At 48.9% G+C, this 19,523-nt stretch overlaps 2 protein-coding genes across 4 annotated transcripts; both read left to right on the top strand.

Moving 5' to 3' along the window:
* Window positions 1–68: 68 nt before the first annotated feature.
* Window positions 69–12,433, top strand: LOC122380459 (phosphoglycerate kinase-like). The gene is made up of 9 exons (XM_043363621.1): window positions 69–289; window positions 6,281–6,484; window positions 6,769–6,913; window positions 7,323–7,522; window positions 7,815–7,953; window positions 8,370–8,504; window positions 10,991–11,112; window positions 11,645–11,844; window positions 12,083–12,433. The coding sequence occupies exons 1-9, from the start codon at window positions 225–227 to the stop codon at window positions 12,121–12,123; spliced, it is 1,251 nt and encodes a 416-aa protein (XP_043219556.1). The 5' UTR covers window positions 69–224; the 3' UTR covers window positions 12,124–12,433.
* A 432-nt stretch (window positions 12,434–12,865) lies between these two features.
* On the top strand, window positions 12,866–18,935 carry LOC122380457 (BLOC-1-related complex subunit 6-like). Of its 3 annotated transcripts, none has more exons than XR_006256337.1 (5): window positions 12,866–13,009; window positions 14,119–14,424; window positions 14,677–15,036; window positions 18,536–18,739; window positions 18,847–18,935. XR_006256337.1 is itself a non-coding variant. In XM_043363619.1 (4 exons), the coding sequence occupies exons 2-4, from the start codon at window positions 14,341–14,343 to the stop codon at window positions 18,668–18,670; spliced, it is 579 nt and encodes a 192-aa protein (XP_043219554.1). In that variant the 5' UTR covers window positions 13,459–13,870; window positions 14,119–14,340; the 3' UTR covers window positions 18,671–18,935. The 3 variants fall into 3 exon arrangements, 1 of the variants encoding a protein (XP_043219554.1); XR_006256336.1 differs by lacking the exon at window positions 12,866–13,009 and adding an exon at window positions 13,459–13,870; XM_043363619.1 differs by lacking the exon at window positions 12,866–13,009 and adding an exon at window positions 13,459–13,870 and having other exon boundaries at window positions 18,536–18,935.
* Window positions 18,936–19,523: the final 588 nt, after the last annotated feature.

Here is a 19,523-nt window from a genome sequence, read left to right as displayed (position 1 = left end):
CTGAGTAAGTATGTTTCAGATCAGTAAGTAGTATGATCACTAGTAAGTAAGTACTAGTGATCATACTGACCTCCAGTCTCCAGCGGCATTCAACTCCAGCTCGCGCAATTTCCGTCACGCTGTTTGCCGGAGAGTTTGTGGCTTTGGTTTGTGGCAAGGGTTTGTGGTCTATTGTGAGTTTTCTGGAACCATTTTGCACCTCAGGGTATTATATTTTGAGAATCATGTCACTCAACAAGAAACTTTCTATTGAGGCCCTGGAGCTCGCTGGTCAGAGGGTTCTGATGAGGTGAGTGAGTTGAGTCTGAGTTCGGACCTCATGGAGGGGTGAACTATGGGGTATTTATTTACTTAAGGTCCGCAAAACAGGCAGACTATTGTGCCGAGTTGGGGTAGCACAAGTCTTCCCAATTCCACGCCGGCTGTGCAGCTGATTCCATGACGGTTTTTCGTCCAGCAGATTTTCGTCGGACAATTTTTCGTCCGCAGATTTTCGTCCGACTTTTTTTCGTCTCGCATTTTTTCGTCTGTACATTTTTTCGTCTGTGCATTTTTTCGTCTGTACATTTTTTCGTCTGTACATTTTTTCGTCCGGACATTTTTTCGTTCGTATATTTTTTCGTCTGTGCGTTTTTTCGTCCGGACATTTTTTCGTCTACAATTTTAACGTAACCTAACCTAACCTAACTTAACCTAACCTAACCTAACCTAACCTAACCTTTAACATAACCTAACCTAACCTAACCTAACCGGTAAATATTTACTTTAGGACCGGCACACTTTTTCAAAGGGAAATTTTCGACAATCTTCCATTATTTGACATCCTAAATCAAGAAATGATACTTACATGTCACCAAAACTGCAAAAAGCCACACAAAAACTTGATAAAATCCAGCCATCTCACCCCGTGTCACGTAACGTACACCGACGAAATCAAGGTGACGAAATAATACGAATGCGGCGATTAGAATATAAACAACGTGTTTGCGCCGTTGCCATTTGCGAAAAGGAAAAATGTGTGCATGTTTAATTCAATGAAAATGACGTCATAAAAAATTGGGTGATATGGGGTAGGATAGCAAATTAAACACGGAATAAATTATCAGAACATAACCTAACCTTACCTAACCTGACCTACTGATATTTGCCTACCCGGGGATAAGGAAAAAGTTGCTCGCATGAATAGATTGCAAGCAATGGTAGGTCAAATATTTTTAGGTTAAGTGATTGTGCATTAGGCTTCAGGCCTTCGGCCTGAAGCCAAATACACAACCACTTAACCTAAAAATATTTGACCTACCATTGCCTGTAATCTCTCCTAAGGCATTGCCTTCGGCACTGCCGCTGCTTCGCGACGAGAAATTTCATGACGTCACTTTCCTCACAGTTGAATAGCATCGTTAATATGTATTCACTGAACCTTGGAGCACAGTGCGTGGCCGGTGGAGTACGCAGTCGGTGGGGATCTACGGCGGTGACGGTAAATGTTGTATTGGTGCATTTAAACTTGTTTGTGCCAATCAGCTATGAAATCAAAAGGTCAAATTATGTAATGTGATATGCTTCTTACTATCACTTGGGGTTCGCGACGAAAGTACAGGCTGCCGGTCCTAAAGTAAATAAATACCACCTAACCTAACCTAACCTAACCTAACCTTACCTAACCTTACCTACTGATGTTTGCCTACCGGCGGGGGATAAGGAAAAAGTTACTTGCATGAATAGATTGCAAGCAATGGTAAGTCAAATATTTTTAGGTTAAGTGGTTATGCATCAGGCTTCAGGCCTTCGGGCCTGAAGCCTGATGCATAACCACTTAACCTAAAAATATTTGACTTACCATTGCCTGTAATCTCTCCTAAGGCATTGCCTTCGGCACTGCACTGCTTCGCCCCGAGTATTATTATGACGTCATTTGCCTCCACAGTTGAAAAGCATTGTAGTATGTTTTCACTCAACCTTGGGTGAACAGACGTAAAATTTATTGAACGAAAAAATGTCCGGATGAAAATATGTACAGACGAAAAAATATACGAACGAAAAAATGTCCGGACGAAAAAATGTACAGACGAAAAAATGTACAGACGAAAAAATGCACAGACGAAAAAATGTACAGACGAAAAAAAAAACGGACGAATATCTGCGGACGAAAAACTGTCCGACGAAAAAATGTCAGACGAAATTTTGTCCGGACACGGTGCAGCTTGGCATTGGAGCCGCACCAGACGGCGGAGGTCAAGGTTAACGCTAGGGTGACGGCGGAGTTGCTGCGCCCGTGCAACCCCAACTCGGCATATTTCTCCACCCCTGACCTCGTGTTTAGGCATGGATACCGATGCAGGGTTGATCCATGCTCATTTATGCAATGCTTAGTAACGGCAGGTGTAAAGAACCAAGATATCTGCCCTCTTGTTTATTCACAGCCCATTGCTGAGAGGCTAACACACCTGAGGGAGGCAACACTGACACACTGAGGCACTGTTGGGGTCCAATTGTACAGTCCCTCCTCAGGTCAAGAACACCTACCCTACCTACAACCTACCAACCTACAACCTACCCTTCTAGATAAGGCAGCAGGGGCGACGTCTGCTAAGAGAATACCCTGAATACAAGGGGCCTGTTTCACCGCCCGACGCTGCGCTGGGAGCTGAGGCATACCCCTGACGTCACTCAAATGACTGCATGCGATCCGTTAGCTTATGGTAAATCGCGTTTCGAACAGAGACCTTGAAGAACCTAGTACCAATTGAACAGAGGTTTGAGTGCGAATACTGCTAATGTGAGGATGGTGCTGGCGCTGCGGTGCTAGCGTTTTGCGATGACGTCATAGCGTAGCGTCGGAGGGAAGTTTGTTGATATTGCCATAGAAACCCAACGCACCGACGCGCGCAGCGCACTGCAGCGCTCCACCGTGAAACAGGGCCAAGGAGCTGCAGCGCATAGCGTCGCAAAAGCGTGACCACGGCCGGCCGGCCGCTCATACTCAGAAATTTCCGTTATTCTGCGTACAACTCCGCTCGCTTCGCTCGCTCCGTAATGAGCGGTCGGAAGCTTATATCTCAGCAACCACTTGACCGATTTACATGCGGTAATTTTTTAAGGGTAGCTTCATTCCGTCTACCAAGTATTGGACTATTCCCGATGCATGTGGGTGACCCCTTATGCACGTGCCACGTGCAAAACGAAGAGGTGTCAGTTTTGCAACAAGTTCAATATCTCGGTAACTACTGGGCCGGTTGCAGTTTGCACTGAAACTTGGCATGTAGGTAGGCACTCACTAGGCAATGCATTTGCATGTGCCACAGTTGGGGTGCTGCTGCACGTGCAGGGGTCGATTCCAGATCTCGAGAACGGCTGGACCGATTGCGCTCAAATTTGGTACGCGGTTAGGGACCGGTTAGTAGGGTCTCGTGCAAAAGTCAGTTGGGACCCATTTTGCACGTGCGCACGTGCAGGGTGCCGCTTCCAGATCTCGAGAACGGCTGGGATGATTGCGCTCAAATTTGGCACTTTGCTAGAGACTGATTAGTCGGATACAGTGCACAAAAGTCAGCTAGAGGTACCACCTCGAAATTTCGCACGTGCAAGGCCCACACTCGCTCGCTCCATTTGTCGCCCCTCAAGGCGCTTTACTGGTATGGAGGGAGTTGGAGCATGGCGAATTAGCGGCTACTCGCAGCGCGAAATGTTGGCCGATGAACATGCATGAGGAAGGTATGAGGACCAAGTCTTCTACAGCTATTCACAACACAGGCGAAACAGAAAAAGAGGCTCCCTGAGATAACGACGAACAGATAACACCGCACGACAGCATGGCCGCACCAGTACCTGCGGCCCCTAATGCAGTGGTGAACGAAATGTGTGCTTCTTAAATTATATGTCAAGGAAGAGGGCGCGGCATCGCGTGCTCAAGAGAGATCGTATTCCGCGAGGTGTGAGGGCAGCTGGCGAGCTCGGACCGGCAGCTGGGCGGGGCGTCCACAGTCGGCTGTGGCGGGGGCAATTCCGCAGACCTGGAGGTCTCAGAAGTCAGACTTAGCGTGTGGAGGCGCTGCTGCGCCGTTGACCGTAGCTGAGGAGGTAGGCCTTTGCCGGTTTGATCCCAGACACGGTTCTTTGCTGTTGCCATGCAGCGTTAGTGGAAGGTGCTGTTTGAAGTTGGGTCGCTGGAGACGGACGATCCGTTTAAACTTCTGCGAGTCCCTGGTGAGGGCAGATCCGCCGCGAGTGGCGGTGATTTACGTTCCCTTCAGGTGGGCGACCTTGTAGGGCTCTGGGTCGTAGCGTGAGGCTGTCTAGGTAAACCGGCGCTGCAGAAGAACCGTATCGCCTGTTTGATTGTTGTGAGGTCGCACGTTCTTGGGGGTGTCCTTGTAGGCCTTTTGCACATTCTTTGCCCGTGCGTCGTGTTTCTGCACGTCATGAGATGGTGTTCTAGATGTTCTCTCAGCTGTCAGCAGCCGAGTACGAAAAGGCTGGTTGAAGAGTAGTTCCGCGGGGGGTTTCCCAGTGCTGGGGTGCGGTGTTGCGCGGTACTGTCATAGGAGTTTGTACAACTCCTGTTTGGGATTTTTCCTTCGATGCGGGACGTATGTCATGTTTTCTGTATGGTTTTCATAAAGGCCTCCGCAAGGCCGTTTGCCTCTGGGTCTTCGGGGCTGACCCTGCGGTGCGTGAAGCCAGCCCAGCACGCGGACATGGTAAAGTTGTGTCCGTTGAAGGGCGGACCACCGTCCGTTTTCGCTGATTCTGGGATGCCGCGGGTTGCGACCTCACTTTATCAAGTTCTGACAGATCCCGATTTTCCCGGCTTACGGGTCACTGACCTGACATAGAAGGTCAACTTATGGCCTAGGACCTTAAAGGGACCCTCCCACCTTAACATTAGATTTGAGTTGAGATAGCCAAAATGGGGTCCCTGGCTCACAATTACCGGTTTCGGCACTCACAACATCGAGAAATGCCTAAAATCGGAAATATTGAATTTCAAAATTGCAGCATTTTGTTTCAGAGGGGCTAATGCTTAGGAATACCCCTCTGAATGTGTGACGTCAGCGCAGATATCTAACGATTTTTAAATGTTTGACTAAAACGTTTTGTAGCACGCGGTGGTATATGCTATTTGCGCGCAACATCTGCCGCAAACGCCGCACTTCTAAAATAAAGTCGCTAGAAACAGCGGAGATCCCAAAAAAGTAAACAAAAGTAAAAGTCTAATATCTTGAAAACCGGTGAATATTTTTCGGTGAAATTTGGTTGACATTCGTTTTCGCTCTTTCTGAACCGAGCGACATCACTTTCATGCCAATTCATAAACTTTTTTGAAGGTGGGAGGGTCCCTTTAAAATTGGGTACCATCGGCTTCCTGTCGTCACGGGCAACACGCTCGTTTTTTTCGCGAAGATCTAGCTCGATCAGGGGCCAAATGGCAAAGGGGGTCAGGGCTGCGGAGTCGATGGATTTTAGGGTGACTCCGACTCCGGCTTCAAAAATCGACTCCGACTCCAACTCCGACTCCGGACGGTTCTATTAAAATCCATATCATGGCTGATAATGGAGATGTTTTTATCTCGCCTGGAACGATCCCTTGTAAGTTCCAAGGCTTTGCGTTGCAAATATGCAAATTATGCATTTTAACTAACGTGCCGAATTAAAAAGCAGGTTCTGGGGAATTCACCGTCTTCTGGTTCTATCGCTGAAAACGTTCGTCCAAAATAGCAAGATGGCCTTTCTTTCGACAAAATCTAATTTCGAGCGCAGTATCGTCAATCAAACAGGTGCAGTACATGACGTTGAGCCATGCAGCGTTAACTCTGACTCCGGAGTCGGAGTCGGTGAGATTTTGGCGACTCCGACTCCGGGCAGAACTGTCGACTCCGACCGACTCCAACTCCGACTCCGACTCCGCAGCCCTGTGTCCAACGGACCCCCCCCCCCCCCCCCCAGTAACATCAATACGGGCGAGGGTTAATGCATGACGAAATAACATGGGTACGAAGAAATGTGCTTTGCAGATTTGCACTTGCAGTGAAATGCAAACCGCTGAGTTCACAGATCCACACACTGAGAACCATAGTTTTGTCTTTTTTTTTGTTCTAGGTATGACAGATTCTATCGCCATAGTCTAGCTCTGTCAAATTCTGTAATATGTAAGCAACAACTGGCACAGATGGAAGTAGATGTAAAGGATACATTTGTTTCGTGAATAAATAACGCTATGAAATGATGATGAATGTATACAGGCATGCAGCCATAACTGACAGTTATTTTACCCTTCCAGGGTCGACTTCAACGTTCCGCTGAAGGATGGCAAGATCTCCAACAACCAGCGTATCGTGGCCGCCCTGCCCACCATCCAGTACGCGCTGGACAAGCAGGCCAAGAGCGTGGTCCTCATGTCGCACCTTGGCCGCCCCGACGGACGCCGCAGCGAGAAGGCCTCCATGAAACCGGTCGCGGAGGAGCTCCGCAAACTCCTCGGGAGGTGAGCTGGACTGGCTGGCATTGGGGACATCGAGCGAGGTGACAAATGCGAATGCCCTTCACAAAGCACTCATCTCAAAACTGCTTCTTAGCTGACACTTCTCCCCGTGTTTTTGTTTCAGCTTTTAACCACGACAAATTCTTCTCTTCCCACGAGCCCAGTACACTGATGTGTCTGCTGTGTGGCAGGGGCGTGCTTTCCCTAGTGTTCTGTTCTGCCTTTATCCCTGACGTATCCCTCTCTTCCCCTGAACCCAGTCCACTGAAGTGTTCCGTGTTTGGCAGGGAGGTGCTGTTCCTGGACGACTGCGTCGGCCCGGCGGTGGAGCAGGCGTGCCAGGATCCGCCGGCCGGCTCCGTCATCCTGCTCGAGAACCTCCGCTACCACGTCGAGGAGGAGGGCAAGGGAGTCAACGAAGCTGGCGAAAAGGTCAGACCTGCAGCCTGCAGATGCCGTTTGTTGGGTCACACAAAACACTTCACAATGCCTGTCCCAAAACCCTAGTCTACCAAATTACCCCTCATTCGGTTGATATAACACAAACCCCTATGAAGCATGGCATATTGACGAGTGACGACGGCTGACGTTACCGTATGCCCCTTCGGTGTTAGCGCCTTATATCTGCGCTAAACGTTAACCTGAGACATTGACGGCCGTCCGTCTGTGCTAACAAGTGTTCCGAGACGCCGACGATTGTGTGTCTGCCGTGAGAGATGTGAATTTTCGACGATTGTGTGTGTGTTGGCCGGTACGGCCCTAAGGTATTGACAGTTGCCGCCTGCCTGCCTGTAGTGCCAGGCGTCCCGAGACATTGACGGTTGTCTGCCTGCGTCTCCAGGTGAAGGCGGACCCGGCCAAGACGGCCGAGTTCCGCCAGTCGCTCCGCCGGCTCGGCGATGTGTACGTGAACGACGCGTTCGGCACGGCGCACCGCGCGCACAGCTCCATGCTCGGCGAGGGCTTCGAGAAGCGCGCCGCCGGCACCCTGCTCAGCAAGGAGCTCACCTACTTCGCCAAGGCGCTGGAGTCGCCCGAGAGGTGAGCAGATGTAGAGGGTGTTTCTGGCTCGCTGATGACAATAGGGAGGGGGGGGGTGATACTGGAATCTAGATATATGGCGTGATTGGATGTAACCTGTTTTCTGGCGGCCGGTCAATGTAATTGTACTAGCCTGATTCATCATTCACCCAAACAATACCCTCCCTGGTACACCATAACATGTAACCCATCATATTTTGACGACTAATGCTATAGCTTTTGTTCATTATTTCCCATCGTACATCCTATCAAGATTGGGTGATGAAATACCCTGGTGTGCCGGTGTCTGCAGACCGTTCCTAGCCATTCTCGGCGGCGCCAAGGTGCAGGACAAGATCCAGCTGATCGAGAACATGCTGGATAAGGTCAACGAGATGATCATCGGCGGCGGCATGGCCTTCACCTTCCTCAAGGAGCTCAACGGCATGAAGGTGAACATGTGGAACCTTTTGTAGCATGTGGAACATCGGTGGTTAGTGAACTTTTATTTTCTGAAACTCCTGGAACACGTCTACGTTGTGGCCGTTTTTAGGAACAAATGTATTAATGCATGTTCAAGGGTGGCAATTGTGGTTAGTCGTGGTGGTATGCATCCCACCAAAGCTAATCTGACGAAGTCTCTACAATTGACAAGCTGGTTGTATTAAACATAAACGGCTGCACGGTTGTAACATAATGGCCGTTGCATGTTGCGGTCCTAATTACACTGTATCCCTGAAGTGAGTTGTTTGATTATAACTGTACGCTGCAGTAATCAGATCACTCAGTGTTTTGAATTGTCATGTGGTTGACTCACACCTGCAATGTGTACCTATTCGACTTACCGTGGTGTCTCGTGTCGCCGCAGATTGGCAGCTCTCTGTATGACGCCGAGGGCGCCAAGATTGTCTCCAAACTGATGGAGAAGGCCAAGGCGAACAACGTGCAGATTCACCTGCCGGTCGACTTCGTCACCGCAGACAAGTTCGACGAGGCCGCCAACGTACGTATGATATATGGATTCTTTTATTTCGGTAAATCGGTTCTTAGTTTTACCTGTTAAACTGGAATTATAATTCTAGCTTTTCTCCCGCGTATGAATCGCCTTAGTTATCAAGGCTGTTTCACTTAATACTCTTATCTGGAACAGACCCAAGTGTCAAATTCGCTGTTCATTCGCTGTATTTAGCCCGCTTATGTGTTGCTGTTCCATTTGGCTCAATCAGCAGCATTTGGCCGCTCTACCGATTCATCTGTTGCCTGTCGGCCGATCTGTAAATTTCGGTAAAAAAAAAAAAAAATTCCCACCCACACTGTCCCACCCGCTCTTCCAGTCACCAGGCTTCCATCGCTGACCTATATCCCTTACCACCCTCCCCAGATGGACTCCGCCACCGTGGAGGGCGGCATCCCGGACGGCTGGCTGCTGTGTTGTGCTGTGTTGTGCTGTGTTGTTTTGTGCTGTGCTGTGCCGTGCCGTGCCGTACCGTGCTGTGCTGTGTTATCACTGACATGTCTCCCCCTCCCCCAGGTGGGCTCCGCCACGGTGGAGGGCGGCATCCCGGACGGCTCACACTGGTCGGAAACGCCCTCACGAGAGGCCACGGGCGATTCCGGAGTTTCGGATTATTTTTTATATAGATCGATTTGAAATTGATCAAATTATTATAATTAGGCCAAAAAAACTAATCCGGGTGACCAAAAATAACTGTAATCAGCCCCCAAAGATGGGGTATCCCAGAACTCGAAAACTGACGCGGAGCAAGAGGTTTCTTGAGCCGGATATTCAGAGTCTTATTGCTGATAGACACCAAATTGAAATCCCACATATTATGCATCAAAATGTTTGTTATGAAGTTGCCGACTGGTCAGTGCAAATTTTTTGGTATACTTTTTCCCCAACTAAGATCTACTGTAGCTTTTTTATGATGGCTCTCCTAGAGTGATTCTGGAATATAACTGCAAAGTTTAGGTAAGGAAACAACAGGTAGTCCCATCTAGTCCCACTCTGATTTTTTGTGAGATGAAGCAGGATTTAAATTTACACCAGGGCAACATAAAAGCTAACTGCGCATATTTGCGCAAAATTTGCAGGAGCCGCTATTCCTACCCAACTACCGCCCGCCCCGCCCCAGTTTCGGCTCGGCCGCCGCGCCCGGCTTACGCTGACCTGTGTGGCCTGCACGCATCCATGCGTAGTTGACTGGTCATTAAAAACAGACGCGCTTGAGTTTATGAATTTTGTGGAAAGCGCATACAATATGGTTTTATTATTGCATTTATGTATGTATTGACATTAAAAGCGTTCCACATATTGCGTGGCGATTACGGCTTGCATTTAGAGAGCCTTGCTATTGACAACCATCACTCGGCTGAAGAAAGTGGAAATTGAGACCTTCGTGAATATAAGACGCTGCGAATATAGGACACCTGTCACTGGCGTCAGGTTACCTTGGGCCGTCTTTTTACATTAGATCACAATTCCGGTATTTAGCCCTGGCCGGACCGATTGGTTTTCTATATTGACCGGGGAGGGTTGATACAACTCCCTCGCCGTTTCGCCTCTAATTGAGCTAGAGCCTCGCGGAAAAAAACGAGCTTGTGTGCCGTTATAAGACGCAGCAAGTACTACCCGATTTAAGGTCTTAGGTCAGCCAGTGACCTCTTAGGTCAGGTAAGTGCCACAAGGCACGGGCTCGGTTTTTGGTTAATTACTTTGCCAAAAATGGTCGCACTGCCGCGATTTTGGCATCATCGTGCTTGTCTAGCTCAGGAGCGTCGAATGCTATATTTGGTGTTCGGGTGAAGTCAACTTAAGGCGTTAACCTCGGGTCAAGGTCAGGTCGGAGCCCCTCAGGTCACGAAAATGGTTGAAGGAGGACATATCGCACATCACTCGACTCGGCAGGTCTTCCCGAGTCCAATGGTGGCTTTCCCGACTCTCTAGCTCCATCTGATCAGGAGTTATTGACGAAAAACTTATATGGCCTTAGTGACGTCATAAATGACGTCACGCAAAGTCAACAATGCTAAAGTGAAGCACCGGACCTTGCAAGGAGTGCATGAAACCATTCCCGGTGCCCGAATAGCAGCTTCCACTTTCCCTTGTTCACTTAAAGTGGTGCTAGATCCTGTATTATACTCAATTATGACGTCATAACTTAACAGATTCACGTCATATATTTAGTGCTTGACATCCAAATGATAGCTTACATATGACAGAGAAGGTATGCAAAGTTTTATGAAGTTTGCTTCACTAGTTGTGGAATAACAAGCAAAAAACTTTTGCGGAAAGGCCGCTGGCCTCTCGCTGGAGCGTTTCCGACCAGTGTGCGGCTGGCTGCTGTGTTGTGTATCACTGACCATGTATTCCCATTCCCCAGGTGGGCTCTGCCACGGTGGAGGGCGGCATCCCGGACGGCTGGCTGCTGTATTGTGCTATATTGTGCTGTGTTGTGATGTCGTTGACCACGTCTCCCCCTCCCCCAGGTGGGCTCTGCCACGGTGGAGGGCGGCATCCCGGACGGCTGGCTCGGCCTGGACGTCGGGCCCAAGTCGGTGGCGGCCTTCGAGCCCGTCATCGCCAGGGCTAAGACCATCGTCTGGAACGGGTTAGTGCATTCCTTTACGAGTTAGCCGATAGGTGGGGTAGGTGATTGGATAATTTGTCATTTAATAGCTCAGTTTACCAAGCGATATTTTGTTATTTGAGGTGGTCGCTTCATTCAGACTTCCACATGGCGTTGAGTTTAAATTGTACCGCTGGCTTCACTTCCGAAAACCACATTCATTTCCCGTGAAAACTTATTCGCCCTAAATTTTTTAGTTGACCTTATGACGATTGATGCGTTCCGCGTGCCGAATTGACGTCGGATTCAGTTGAGCTCAGTGGAAGCCCGCTGCTCTAACTCATATGGTCAAGCGAGTGGCATTAAAGCAGGACCCCACACAGTTGCACCTATATTGAAGCGTTTTTGCTGCAAAGTTTGCACGTCATCATGTCAGGATAAAGTAATCAACGTAGGCCGATGTCTGATCAGTGACCACCCAACCACGTAGCGCCGGCAAGCGACCTTGTGTCGCTAATGTGTCGTCGATAAGCGACCTCGCGTCACTGACTAACCCGTCTCCCTCTCCTGGCAGCCCGCCGGGCGTGTTCGAGCTGTCGCCGTTCGCCGCCGGCACACAGGCCATGATGAAGGCCGTGGTGGCGGCCACCTCGTCCGGCGCCACCACCATCATCGGCGGCGGCGACACGGCCACGTGCTGCGCCAAATACGGCACCGAGCAGTCCGTCAGCCACGTCAGCACCGGCGGCGGCGCCAGCCTCGAGCTGCTCGAGGGTCAGTCTGCGGCGACGGGCTGGTGGTGGAGGGTGGGTGGGTTGGAGCGTGGATGGCTTGTGGGGTTTGAAAGGGCAGTGGATGGCTGATCAGTTTGTTGGGTGGGTGAATTTGTGGGATGGATCGAAGATGGTCTGGTTTGTTTCAGTTCACTCATTCATGGTAGAAGTTCAGCTAAGTGCATACTGTATGGTGCCGTGCATTTCATTTGCCCTAACTTGCTGCTGTCCGTTTTCAGGTAAGGTGCTTCCGGGCGTTGCTGCCCTGTCCGAGTGTTAGGCTGGAAGAAGATAAGGGATCACAGGCACGAGCTTGGCGACGGGAGAGGCGCCAAAGTCAGATGTCTGCGCGCAGTCCAGGAGTCGACTGGCTCAGAATTCAGTCTCGATGTACATGCTTTTGCTGTATCGTAGGGATTCTGCATGAAGTACTGATACTTTTGTTAGATGCTTTTTGTTGTGCAAAGAGAATCGCGCGGAGGTCCTCAAAATAGGTCCTGGAATCTTGTCAAACTATGTGATGATACCCGATGTGATTTTCCGTTGTTTTTATGGAGCGCAGGCGTCAATACATTATTGGGAGACCCGAACTGTCTTTTGGCTGTCCGCATGAGTGCTGCTCAAATGTCGTGCCAATACGGCGCAACGGCCTTGGACGAAGTAAGCCGCGGTTATCGCAGACCGTAGTCTCTGCCCAGACCCGCCCCCCCCCCCCCCTAGCTGCCTTTATCCGGCGGTCCTGCTCAAGGAAGTGGTCGAGCGAACGCAAAATTGCTCTGCCGTCTTTTTAGTATTAGTAAAAAAATACTTCGTAAAGGAATATGGTAGTAAACGTTGTGCGCCATTTCTGGACTGCTAGTTTCAAACATGGCTTATACTTACCTGTTCATTTGCTTTGCGTGCATCCGTATTTTTGGTAAACTAACGCGTTGATTCGCTCAAAATTCGCTCACTTAGCAGAAAGATGCGTTGGCAAGTTCGAGAATTTATTTTAGAACATCATTCTTTTTATTTTGACCTATGAAGTGCCAACTCAAACTGCCATCACAGACGTTACAGTTAGGAAGGAATATAATATATAATTAGACATAATTATAATTATATAATATAATTAGGAATATATAATAAGATCAATTTAATACCTACATTAACATTGTTGTTATGCGGTGAGTCTGTGGTTAATATTTGCTGGGGCCTCTATGGCTTGCTGCGGTATGGCCTGAACACTTTTTGCTTTTTTCAAAGCAAACTGTAGACATACCAGCCTTGGACATACCTAATTGTTAAATTTGAACATCAAAACAAAAATGAATTCATATTTTTAACTTTTTTGAAAAGAAGCACCTGCCCAACAGTACCTATGTTTTTCATTGGGTGAAAATTGCCCACCAGCGTGAAAAAGTGATTTATCCGAATTAAAAATCCGTAAGGACAAAGGTTAGGTCAGGTTAGATAATGTGGTAGGTATCAGTAAAGCTGGTGTCACTGTCGGAGCATCTAACCTAACCTAACCAAACCTACAACCTACAACCTACAGCCTACCTTTTACAGCCAACCTGCAGTTTCTCTCCTATTATGGAATATACGCTGACGGTGACGCCAGCTCTACCAATGCCAATTATGTTTTTTATTTATGTGGACTTCATCTTCACATTTACCCACCTTCAGCTTTGATGCAGCCACTGTTCATCCCACATAGGATAAAGTTTTTCATAAGTGTTTTTGACTGCTCATTGAGCAGAGGGTTTTGCCAGGTGGTAAGCCCTGTGGGTATTCAAACAAACACTGATCAGGCAGACTCTGTGCCATCTCTTACAATCCAATGCTCTCACATTTCTTGTACAGTCCCTTAACCCCACTTTGGTGGTCTTTCCAGCATTCAAAGAGTAATTGTCAGTCATCATGAGATCGACATGAAAACCAGTACAGTGTATTATCATGGTTATCATTCTTTTCCAACTTTCAAGACTCTGGTGGGCTCCAATCAACTATCTCAGCTACACTCTTTCAATAGCAGACAACAAAACGTGATTTTTACTGCAGTCATAAATCAAGAATACAGTTATAATAGATCATTAATATTCCAATTGGTTTTGAAACAAGAAAGGAAAAGAAACTCAAATTTATACTCTGAAAGCCATGTTTACCTTAATGTAGAGTTTTACTCATTCTCTGAGTACATTTTAAAATTAGGTACCTACCTAGCCAGCATGGAGAAAAGTAATCACAATAAAACAATTCAGAACTATTGTGATAAAACTCCTATCATTCACAGAAGTTCTGCATGAGCTCCTAGCTCCACGATGCAGAGGAGACCGCCTCCAATTCCTGTGCGCCGTTCTGTCGACCAGTCGGGGTCGCCGCGGTGCCCGCAGTAGCGCCTGCCGCGGAACCGTGTCCGCCACAGCAGCTGGCGGAGACTGCAGACACAGTGGACGTGGCAGACACTCGGCCGGACCGGACAGCAGTGGAGGAGACGCGGCCGGACAGGACAGCAATGGAGGAGACGCGGCCGGACCGGACAGCAATGGAGGAGACGCGGCCGGACAGAGCTGCCGCCGAGGAGGCGCGGCCAGACAGGGTGGGTGCTCTATCTTACCATGTTTTAGCCCAGGTGTTAGCTGACTGGCTCTTGCTGTCTGGCTATGGAAGATTCAGGGTGGTGTGTCATTTATTTTTTAAGACATGCAGCAGTGTAAGCTGGCTAATATCCCTTGTTTGCGCTGTATTATAATCACTTCAATAGTACCTTCAAATTTGTTGTTAGTGTGTCCGTCTACGTCTCGCTGCATGTTCATTCTCTCACGCCCGCTCTCCTGTCTCTCTGCGGCAGCTGATGACCACCTCCTACTCGGAGATCTGCCCGTTCGGCGGCTCGGGCGGCTCGAGCGGCCGCTCCAGCGCGCTCGGGTGCGGCAGCGACACGCTGCTCTCGCCCGACCTGTCGCCGGCCACCCCGGAGCAGCCGGCGGTCCCCTCTGAGGGCGCCGGCCGCGGGTCGCCGCTGCGCCCTTCCGCCGCGCTGCTGGACGAACTGGAGCGAGACGCCCGCCGGCTGGCCGCCGCCGCCGACGGCCTGATCGAGAGCCTCACCGGCACCATGTACAGCATCTCGTCGCTGGCCGTCGACTCGATGGAGGCTTACAGAGACGCCGTCTGCAAAACCTGCGACAGCGTGGATGCCAACATTAAGGTAATTGGCGAGTGACGGCGGTCGGAATGTGAGACCAGAGTCTTCTGTCAATGCTTCTCGCTTACCAGTGGTACTGGGACCCGATTTAGGTGCTGTTGCACTCGCTCGTTCGTCGCCCCAAAGGCGTCTCGCCATCGAAATCGAGTTTATGCCGGGTTTCGGATTGTTCCCTGTGTGAGACGGTCGGAACGGTATGATGGCAGCTTGATTTGTGTTGAGTTCTGGGTGTCGGCAGGCGTTGAAGTCAATGCCTTGCATTTGCCCTGATAGCTTCCATAGTTACCAGTCAAGGACGGTCGGTTTTAGTCACTCTGATTTTAACAGACTGCTGCCTCCAATCGCAAAACATCCCCGTCTCTTATATCGAGCAACGATGGGAGTGGGGCCTGGGTTGTACGTTCTACAGTCCGACGCTCCGCGAACAGCTGAGCTGATGGACGAATTACTGAACGCTAGTGATGAGTTTATGACGTTACATATCAAAAGCCGGACTGTACATACTTGGGTTATATCATTCTGTATATTTTACGTTATTCTTGCATCGATATCATGAAAAAAGTCAACAATCCTTTCCGACACTGAACAGTGAACACTCCCAACTCCCAAGCATTACGTAATCGCCGAATGGTCAATTTGTCTTTGAACAGTATCTGTCTCTCGATAACATTTATGTTAGCATCGGACATGGTTGCCGATAGCCCGAAATGACATATAAATGTAGAGCTGGTACCTTTGCAAAAATCATTTGCTTGTGTTTTATGGAGATCGATTTTGCTCATTTATTCGTTGTCCAAATCCCCTTTGATACAGCTCCGAAAAGGGAGCCTAATCCCTGAACCAATTTCATGAGCGCTATAATAAAACGAGAAGTCACATCTGATGCGATATGATGCGCGTTCCGTTTATTTTCCCTGGATGCTTGCACGTGCGTCAATCGCGTGGTATCTTTATGTATGCTCCCAAATGGCTGTGTTACTATGATCACAACCGGTTCATCTCCGATGCAGATCTCACGGAACCGTGGGGTTCGTATGGTCTAGTCAGAATATGATCGTATGCAGTCTGCTTCCAAGGCTATCGCAACAGATGTGTGCATTGAGTTAGATGTGCATTTTTTAAACACCGTCTCGGATGCATTTCCCCTTCTCCGAGCAATGCTAAGCTGTCTTGTCGGTTAAGACAGGCTGACACTTGCGTGATTTAAAGGCACGATTCGAGTCGAATCAGTGCCTAAACTAGTCGTATACTGACGTGAAGTGTGGGTTAACTCGTTAATGCATGGCATGTCGGAGCGATAATTTCGAAATGTTAATTTTGTTCCCGTCAAATTTTCGCGACCGAGTCGCAAGAACTATTCGTTAACTGTTCGTGAACTCGTGAACTCATTGGGCCGATGCGGGAAATGCGTGCACATGCGTGACAATGTGCGACAAGCCACGACTGTCACGAACTGTCACGACTCACGAACATTTCACGAATACCTCACGTCGACTTCACGATAAGTTCACGACATGTTCACGAATCGGTGGGCATCGCAAAGTGACCGTGCCTTCCCACTGAGACTGTCAAGTTTACTTCACGCATTGATGACACAAATAGTTCACGACTAGTTTACGCACGTTACGAATAGTTACGTTACGTTACGACTATGTATTGCCTGACAGTGGCGCTCGCGCTGGTGCGGGGTCTTCACTCTTCATGGACACTGCACGTCATTCCTGGGCTGACATACTGCATTCTTGTACTGTCATGCCATATTATCAAACTCGTGGCTTCCGGTTAACGTTCCCTGGCCCACACTTTCCTTTGTGTCTTTTGTCTATGTAGATGGGGCTACGTTTATGCTCTTCTGTTGTTAAACGCCAAATCATTTAAAAGAAAGACAGCTACTTTTATTTATTTATTTATTTATTTCATAACAACCACAGGCCGAGGCCCACATTAAGGCTGCAGTCGCAATAAAATTTCCCATCCCACCCCCTCAGGCATTCAACCCGCACTGCCCTCCCCCTATACAGTATACACACATACAATCCCCTCCCAGCATACATACACGTACACCAGACGCGATCACAGAAAGTAAGTAGCAAAGAGTGCTGGCTGACATCAGTCGATATCACTCATTAAAAGTGCCCTGACTACTCGCAAAGCGGAGCAGTAGTGCTCTCCAATGACATGACGGCTGGAAGAAGTCTGCCTCCGAATGCTCGTGTAAGAATTTGTTTAGTTGGTTGGGTAGTCGAATAAACAAGCCACACTTCACAGCGTTAACTCTGCCAAATGGGACATGAAAAAGGCCTGTGTGCCGAGAACGCCTAACCTGAGTGACAAGGCTGAATTTCGCCACCAGCTCGTGACAGTCAATCCGGCCGCTTAAGATAGAACGCATAAAAGTTATATCAGCCTGTGTCATGCGTGCCTTAATTGACTGACATCTAAAGTGATTTAAAAGGGATTGGTAGTCCAGAGAAGGACACCTACCCTGTGTTTTTGCAGCTAGCCACATAAGAAAGCGGTGATTGAGACGCTCTAGGCGGGCCATGTGGGTTACAGCAGCCCCTGACCATATGACGCTGGCATACTCAATCACGGACCGGACGTGGGCGATATAGGCAGTCATCACGGGGCGATGGTCGAACCTAGTTCCGCGCATACATGGCGCGGTCTGCATGCTCCGAATGAGCAAGCCAAGCATGCGGTTAGCCTTCCTGGTCACCTCGTCAACGTGCTGGGCAAAAGTGAGCTTACTGTCTAAAATCTACTTATGGATTCATTTGATGAAATGTCTGCTTATGGCAGTTCTCAGACACAAATAGACACCCTTTCTCTTTATTTAGCATTCCTTCCCACGGACTATTTTTGCCTATTCACAGGAGGGCTCGTTCTCCTCCTCTATCCCTCCCCCTATTGATTGAAGTGACGCGACAAAACACATGCTACCCACAGTTCTATTTTCGTTGTAAGGCGCTGAATAAGAACCAGTTTATCAATTTCAGTTTGTTGACTATAGTTTCCGGCAGCGACAAGTGCTGTTCGCCAGCGGCCAGGTCCGGTCACCAGCGACTTTAGTCGACTTAAGTACAATATCCAACGCCATCTGTCTCCTAATGAGAAACCCTTTTCATCGCCGCATTATGCAGCGGCTTCCATTTGCCACAGGTATTTGCGTGGCATTGGACTATCTGTGATTTTCTTTCTTGTATGCTTCTAATATCTTTCAGAGTTATTTGGAAACTTGTTTTACATGTCTGGTAATGAGCATTGTCTGTGGGCGGTTCATCGAATGAATAAAACAAATAAAGGATCATATCCTTCGTATCACACGGTGTGCGTCACACGATCGTTTTATTCGTTTATGTCTTTCTCACGTGGTATGCTAGTAACATCGCCATTAGCCTGGGGTAATACCGGGCTCCCTTTATAGCTGTGAGCGGGACGCCAGTCTCGGTCGCACTGGTGCCGTTTACCGTGCGGTTCATGCTATTCCGTCTGCCCCCAGGCGATGTATCAGCTGATGGCCAAGACCGAGGAGCTCAACAAGGCCGTGAAGCAGGTCCACCCACTGGCCGTACAGGTGCGTGAGCTCAAACGGCTGCTCGAGCTGTTCGAGGGGGCCGTGGTGGCCGGCAGCTGAGCCGACGCAGACACAGATAGCTGAGTTGGGGGACTCTTACAGCTCAGTTGGGGAATTCGCGCCGCTGAGGTGGGAACTGTTAACGCTGAGCCGAGAGGTCCGTACTACTTAGCCAAGAGATCCGTATAACTGAGCTCAGAGACTTACAATTCAAATTAGAGACTCGCACACCTGAGTTGGGAGACTCATGGACAATTGGACAGCCGAGCCGGGAGACTCGGGGGACAACGGAGTCGGGGGACCCGTGCAACTTAGTCGAGACACTTTCATCAGTGCGACTCGTCGACTCCGAGCCGCCGAGTCGATAGCAGCGGCTGCGCGGCTGGCGTCAGAGGTCGCTCCCACGACTGCGCCGATACCGCAGTCTGACAGCACACCAAATCACCGGACATCCATCGCGACTGGGCGGTGTCTTTGACGGCTTCTGGCGCGACTAAGCCAGCGCCGACACCTATCGAACATTGGTCGCCAGCGAGATCGGGTATTGGCTCGTCAAACGTGACTGGTGTTATCCAGATGTGCTTTGATGTCGATTATGTGATGTTATTTTGTATGCATTTGAAGTTGCATTTTATTATGTTCAAATTCGTATATATTCGTTTGTATTTTACACGAAATATCTACGTAATGTGATTTTATCGTCCCATGTTCATAGAGCGCCGCTGTGACTTGACTATGAAATGTTGAGCTTAATGTAAATATTCATTCGTGACTCGGATCTTTGGAAATCTGGCATCGAAACATAGACATACGTATAGCTCCTTATTGAGGGACGTTCTCATTCGTTTTTATCTGGTGAGTGTTCTCATATTTTGCCGAGTATGGTACATTATCGTGCCCGAAATCGTACCAA

This window comes from Amphibalanus amphitrite, unplaced genomic scaffold, assembly GCF_019059575.1.
Source record: "Amphibalanus amphitrite isolate SeventyFive unplaced genomic scaffold, NRLGWU_Aamphi_draft 000098F_arrow, whole genome shotgun sequence".
Taxonomy (NCBI): Eukaryota; Metazoa; Arthropoda; class Thecostraca; order Balanomorpha; family Balanidae; genus Amphibalanus; species Amphibalanus amphitrite.
This window is presented reverse-complemented; position numbering and strand designations above follow the sequence as displayed.